This window comes from Mesitornis unicolor, unplaced genomic scaffold (assembly GCF_000695765.1).
Source record: "Mesitornis unicolor isolate BGI_N332 unplaced genomic scaffold, ASM69576v1 scaffold7368, whole genome shotgun sequence".
Taxonomy (NCBI): Eukaryota; Metazoa; Chordata; class Aves; order Mesitornithiformes; family Mesitornithidae; genus Mesitornis; species Mesitornis unicolor.
In genome coordinates, this window is record NW_010199700.1 from 22,809 (window position 1) to 30,250 (window position 7,442).

General features: G+C 40.6%; 1 protein-coding gene across 1 annotated transcript; it reads right to left on the minus strand.

Moving 5' to 3' along the window:
- Nucleotides 1–595: 595 nt before the first annotated feature.
- On the minus strand, nucleotides 596–6,561 carry CDCA7 (cell division cycle associated 7; the record flags this gene model as incomplete). Its single annotated transcript, XM_010189525.1, has 9 exons — nucleotides 596–637; nucleotides 954–1,090; nucleotides 1,681–1,830; nucleotides 2,211–2,351; nucleotides 2,767–2,946; nucleotides 3,687–3,764; nucleotides 4,199–4,456; nucleotides 5,921–6,031; nucleotides 6,439–6,561. Coding segments are annotated over 9 exons (1,209 nt in total), but the record flags the coding sequence as incomplete, so codon positions are not given.
- Nucleotides 6,562–7,442: the final 881 nt, after the last annotated feature.

The window sequence follows — 7,442 nt, forward strand, 5'->3', positions numbered from 1 at the left end:
ATGTGCACTTTGAGTACTCTATAAAACCAAATATTAGTGCTTGGAGACAGCTCAGCTGCAACTTCTAGGGCTTTCTTTATGAACTTAAGAATGCGTTTTTGTTTTGGGGAATATCTTCTAATTGTTAATTTACATTCAGGATGCCTGTATTGCGGCAGAAGTCGGCCAGCAGTTAAGCACATACCTTTCCCAACTTGTTTCTACCGGGAACAGAGCCCTGAATTTTCAGAACATTTCTATCTTTTTATCATCTACTTCAAAGCATAAATAAACCCGCAGCACAGATCACTCCACAAATAAAACTTTAATGGCTTAAAGCTCCAACTCCTTTCAGAAAAAAAAAAGTTATTGGCATAAAAGGACTGATGCTATGAGATTTGCAAAGCTGTTTAAAAAGAAAACAATGGCCTGTGGGTAAAAACCTTCATTAAACAGTTCTCCCAAGTATGATTTGCACTGAGACAAGTGAAAGTTTTTCATCTTTTTTTACCCAAAAGGAGAGGGAAGGAAGGCACTGGATTTGTAACTTCATTTGATTAAACAATTCACTGTAGGCAATAATATGACCTTGGTGAAAGAGTACGTAAATTAAAGACAGTCACAGCTTCAGTCTTCCATTCCAAGTTCTTGTTTCAGACTGAAAGACAAGTAGAAACACGAGTTAGCTTGTAGCAAAGCACTGCTTGGAAACTCTTTAGACAAATTAGTGGAAGCCCTGACAATAAGCACAGCTAAGTTGAGAGTCAAAAGACAGAGTGGATATACCACTTGTTTTGGGTAAAAACCAACATGTCAGAAAAATCATATGGCAGAATCTCAGATTCTAAAGGCACATGGACTGATCTTGAGATTCACCTGACAAACTGGGATGTGGAAAGCCCTCCTCTCCCAGTTTTGAGCTGTTTATCCCACTTAGAGCAGAGCTATGCCACTGACACAAATGGCATACTAACCTTTTCAAGTAGGCGTGGACATTGTCGTAGCCATGGTACTTGGCCAGATAGACCAGGACACCTGTAGCACATTGGCCATCTCGCTGTCTGCAGAAGCTACAGTTGCAAATTCCACGACACGGTGGACATTTCCAGGTCTAGACAAAAGACAAGACGACTTTTTAACTGAACTGGAATGCCAGACGTGATTCACACCCACAACTTAAAGCTAAGGCCCTGCTCCACAATGAGCTCCGCAGTGAACATCAGTGCTGCAGAAATTTTCTACACCAGTACAAGAGTGCAAATTCTTCAGTCTGTAAGGGATTAAACTCTCCTTTGCCCATCTTGCACATAACCACAGGAAGCATCCCACTCTGCACAACTCCTGCCCCACCTTCACAGGCCACAACAGGAGCACTCTGTCCACAATACAGTTCCTTTCCAGAGGACATTCAGCAGTAAGGCAAGACAAAAGAGGACACTACTCAGATGCTCAAACACAAAGAGTATTTTGGCAGCTGCTCTGCTCTCAGTTTACTCCTGCAAACAAAGCTACAGAAGCAGAAACTACAGCAAGTTGTACACAACACAAGGTTCTGTGATTCAGTTTGAACCAGATGAGGACTGCATTATGTACTACAGCACTGTAAGCAGTTTCCCTGCTAAAACTCTTCTCCTATAAGTAACCAACGCACACCTTTACTCAAGTTAAGCACAACAAAGCCAATATTCACAGTTGTCTTACCGGATCCAGCAACGCCGTTCTGACATCTTCGCCATACCTATTGCGGAGGCACGGCCCGCAGAACTGGCCACGCACTCCTACGCAATCAGGGTTACGACAAGTTGTCTTGGTGTCTACGGTTTTTTGGCGACACTGATGACAGGTAGATCCCTAGAACACAAGGAAAGTTGTTCAGGAAACACAGCATTACAGATGGCTCTTTAGTTAGGGGAATCCAGCATTTAACAAGTGATCTCTTTGGCAGCAAGCAGTGCCTATCTGGAAACAGAAAGCCACCTTGCAAGGTTGAATCAAGGCTGTTTAACACTGCACCTTCAGTATCTGTTATCACCTTCCTTGGCTGGTATTGCCTAGCTACTGCAGTTGTTCCAGAGTGAAAGCAAGCTAACTGGCTTGGTAAAGGCCACTCAGTAAATTCAAGGAAAGGTAAGAGATGACATTTCAAGATTTCAGGCAGGATGCTAAACTGCAAGCAGAGAATAACATGAAAATTACTAAGTAGGCACTTCACAAAGTTGGCATATACTTACCATGGACCTGTTATATACTTTATCTCTTGCAGATACAGAGATATTATTCAGCTCTTCTGCTGTGATCTCCTCAACTGGGCGCACAACGTGTGGAAAAGCCATGGCACCACGGTGACAAGTCCTGGGAATTTTGGCTTCATGCTGAATAGTGAAGACACAATACTTTCAGTATTAGTTTCAGCAAAAAAATCTACATAAACAAGGTGGAGATCTTCAAAGCAATGCCAAAGTCTCAAATAAGTATCATATATTTAAACAAGGCACACAGATCTTTGCAAAGACATGGTATGGATGCAGCTTTAGCACCTTCAATTGATCTGTCACCTTCAAGGTGCAGAAATGCTACTGGATCTTGCTTAATTCCTGCTTGAGTGCAAGAGGAAGTGATTCTTCAAGGGTAAGGTGAGGGGAAATGGAGAACACATACAACATGCTATTTTCTGTACTTCTTCTCTACTTATAATCTTGACCAATTCTGTATGAACTGCTATTTTCTTAAAGGGATACAAAACTACCTTCATGATGAACCCGCAACAGAACTAGAACCTCAACATACCTCCATCTTTCTTCTTCTCCTCACTAAGATGTACCGGGGGTCATCATCTTCCTCTTCTGGTAAAGGAGCAGGAGGACCTTCAATCAGGGACTTGGATCTTGTGTGAGGCCGAGAACTTCGTTCTGGGTTCCTCCTCAAAGCAGTTTCAGGCAATGAATGTCTTGGAAGTCGCTTTGGTCTCTGGTAAAGTTTAAAAGCCCCTAATGAAATAAGTGAAAACCCAGACAGCTCCTGTCCCTACTATGAATTCTTCCCCCAGAAGACATATCCTCTTCCTGTCTTTATCAAAGATGAAGCTTCCTCACCATCCCAAACCAGAAAACACGAGGTAAAAACATCCTAGGCAAATTTATCTTGCCCATTCTGCTAGCTACAGAGAAACATCCAAAAGCACATCTGTGTCTCTGCAGATAGAAGATACAGTAAGTTCCCCATGCAGCGGCAGAACCTGTGTCTACGCAGAGTCGCAACTTTTAGTGTTGTTCCCATCTTTGCACAGCTTACAGGTAAATTAGGAGTGTAATTCATTACATAGGTGATTCACAACCCAACCCTCTTTAAGGGCCAAGTAAAACCACGTCAGACTTTTTTCGGGGCTAACAAGTCACAGAATATTCAGGCTTGAACTTCAAAGTCTGAGCTGCCCCTTCTTATCTCCAGCCTTTGTATAAATACACACTTACACAGCACTTCGTTTAGGTTTTTTTGACCTTTTAACCTTTATGAATTAATCTGTCCTGCTTTATACAGTGGCAGATCAAAAGAGGACAATGAGGATGCCTGTGATAGGAAGCAATAAATCTCTGAACTGGACTTTAATTTACCTGGTTTATTAAGTTTTTTAATTTAGAGTCCTGTTTTGTAATGTCAGAATTTGACTCTCGGAAACCTGAAGGCAAACACAGCAAGTCTATACTTACATTACTGACAGCTGGCGATGATTTTCTCCCACCAAAGATATCAGAAACACTTTGCAACTCGGCTATTAGTTTTGCAAGCTAACAAGAGAAAGAAAAAGTAAGCAGAGTCTTAAAAGAGTGTTCCTGTGCTATTACAAACTACTAGATTAGGGCAATTGGCTAGAAGTACCATTACTTATAGGAAATGCAGTCATTCTTTAACTTTTTACTTTTATGTCTTATTTATGTTTAAGTGACTGCAAGTAATAGCAAGTAATTTGAAAATGCTCAAACTTGCTATGTTGAAGCCATGTTCTTTAGGCTTACAAGTTATGGATTTCTACTGAAGTACTTTGCCTATGGATTTTCCACATACCAGTGGACGTAACGGATCAGTGTTAATATTAGGAATATAAATTCCTCCTAATGCATTCACTTAATTCCCATTAGAGTTAATTTGAACAACCAGAGGTCTCCCCCAAGAGTTGGGCGGAGAGAGAGGAAAGAGAAGAGGGGAGACATTGAGTACCTACCATTGCTTTGTTTTCCTTTATGTTTAAAGCTCTTTTTTCTAAAAACACGGCGCCCTTTTCTTCAGAGTCAGAGTCAGAGTCTGAATCTAGAGCAGGCATCACCACTTCAGGAAGAAGTTCCATCTCAACCTTCCTCCTCTCCGATCTACGAGGTGGTAACGTCATGGCTACTTTTAGAGAAACAGGGCATTTCTGCCTTCTCAGAGCCATCTCACTTTCAGCACTTGATTCATTCTTCTTCGAATCGGATTTCAATTTCTGTTAACAAAACAGAATGGAGCTATATAAATCCAAGTAAGTTGCTCTGCAATTAAAACACATTTTGACAGTATTTTGTCTGGGGTGGTTAAAGAGGCTATGTGGTGAAATTCAGACATTTAAATCTCCAGTCCCAATGCTCCAGTATATTTTAAGGGGAGGAGGGGGAGGGGGCAGGAGCAGAGGGGAGCACAGGGATAAAAACACTGTCACAGAGAGCCATGCTGTACTGCTGCAACACATCAGAAAAAGAAGCTCGGTTGCAGTTGCGGCAGTCTTAGCTGTCACTTGCAGCTCTAATAGCAAAGGTAGCTCAGCTGTGAGTGCGAGAATAGAACTGCCTTTAAAAGGCTTGATTTTGCAACACAGAGGGTCAAACCCAAGTTTGTAAGTTGTCAAGAGCAGCCATCTCACTGTACCAATGATACTAAGTGAAAACTTCCTTCTAGAGCCAGCAAATGAAATAAATATGAATAAAATCCCAGTATTTTCTTACCTTTGACTCTCAATACCTCACAACTTTTGCAAGAACCAAGGGCTCAGTGAGGAGAGAAATTAATTTCTTTAGTTAAAAGCCCATTTAACAATAAGCTTTGACTTTTAGCTTTACACTCAATAAGACAGTCCTATTCTCATCACAGGTAACAAGAGGCTTCCTGCTTCATAGGCACAGACCATCAACCTCAAATGGCAATCCTTATTTGCACAGGGTTTTTACTGAACCAGGTATGTGGTTCTGGTTGCACATTATGTGTCATTATTGATTCCTTTTTCTTACATATCTCTTCCAGCTTTGTCTCTTTCTTACTCTTTACTGTTGTGTAATATTTAACTTAAGACACATCCTCTTCCAATCAGACATTATTTTTTTCTAGTTATTCCTCAGCATGTCCTGAAATTACGGCAAACCTAGTTTATGCCAAACATGGTACTACTTCTGTCTTCCCTACTAAATACCAACTGTTGGTCTTCTTAAACAATAAAACTGCTCTTGCAATAATGTCAAGGAAAAGCAGGAAGGTGGATCTCCCCACCTATCACTATTTCTCTATTGCTAAAGCAGCACGGCATTTCCTGTTGCACTGTCAGACTGCAGGTCTGACTGCATGCCAATATCCACAGAAACTTTTCTCCGGTTTCCTGGAGTCCAAGGGCTAGCATGGCATTTCATACTGAAGAAACCAGAAATGAATTAGAGTCTAACAGAGTAACATCCAGCAAGGACAGCTTTAGGAGGTATTGCATTTCAAAATTCATATAGCAGATTTTATTCTGAACTTGCAAAGCTCAGGAGCTTGGGGGCTTTTTACAGAGGCAAAAAGAAAATGAAACTATTGCTACATAGACTGTACATTGAATTAAATAAAATTATGCTTCTACCAAGCTGAAGCTGCCCTTATTTTTCAATTAAGAATGAATAAAAACTTAAAAGTTAAAATTGCAAACAAAAATCAACTGTCTTACCAATGCATCTTGAATCTCATTTTCTGAAAACCCACTGAACGACTCATCATCAGAAGCTTCATAAAAAATGTTTGCCATCTCTTCTCTAATACACGACCTAAACTTGCGTTTCTATGAAGAATAAAATATCCTTTCACTGAAGTTGTACAAAAAGTGATTCACATTTATAAGTGCAGTAAAAGCAAATAGCTTTTTAATAAAGAAAAAAAACAGTTCAGGCATTTAACAAAGGTTTCTAGAACTGCTGTTGCAAATTATCAGGCATGCTAGGTTAGGTGACATTTCAAAGGCTAGAATAAATAGCTAATCTGTTTCCAACAATTACCACCTAGAAGCACAAGCGAAGAATGAAATTAAATTACAGCATATAGCACAGATTTATAACTACTATACAAAAACATAAGCAGAGCAAGTAGTTTTAATCATGCACAAAACATACTGGCTTTACCAGCTTTCCATTTTTGCAAGCTTTACTAGCACCGCACATTCAGTTGTATTTGTTCTTGTGCTGTACTGACCGTATTCACAAAATTATCGGAACCAAAACTGTCACAGCTGTCATCAGACGATGAAGATGTTTCTATGGGAATCAGTTTTGTGTTTCGGAACGCTATTACGTTTCTCCTTGCTGAACACCGGCGCTGCAAAAGGACAATGGCAACACTGTTAGTAAGAGACCTACTGTAACAGACTAGCTTTTAAAAGCATCCTTAAACTGAAGTTTAGGAGGTCTGAACAGATTAGGATGTTTAACTGTCTTGAATACAAGTCAGCAGAATTATCATCAGCTTTGAAATAATTCCTAGTTAGGAATGGGAACAGTTTCTGCTCTAATATATTTCTGATCATTGTTACAGATGGGTTTTGTTCAGTATTTAGAAGTACTTGTTTTACGTAAACAGACAGATGAAAATACATGCAAAATTCATTCCACACTCATTATGGACAGCTATAAAAAAGTCTAGGTATACGAACAGTACCTAGAAATCTGCTTTATTAATTACTTTTAGTTTGCGGTGAACAACAAATACACTGCAGCTGTTAAGGAAGGGACTAAAGATCATATCCACGCAAGAAAGCAGCTTTTGAAACCACTGTTCTAGACATGACAGCTTGCTATTTGGTTAATTTGATTACCAGGTTGAAATAGCTTTTTGATGAATTTCAGGTTTTCATTTCCCAGGGAATGTTTCTACTGGCACTGACCCATTTCACCTCTCCAGGGCAGTGGTGGCAACCTGAAAGCCAAGCCTGCTGCAGCCACACTGAGCTGCTACCCAGGCCGAGCACTCTAACCCTTACCTGTCCACAGGCCAGATATTTTATTAATATGGTTTAAACAGTAACTGGCCAGGGCAATCTAAAGACCTCCATCCTCTGCCCAGCACCGTTCAGAACATTTTTATATTTTTTCCTGGAGCGGCAACGGCTGCACCCCTGAGGCTTGCCCACGTCTCGCACTTTCGATGGTGCTGACGAGAAACGGGAAAACTTCCCGGCCTGGCCGCGGCCCCAGACACAG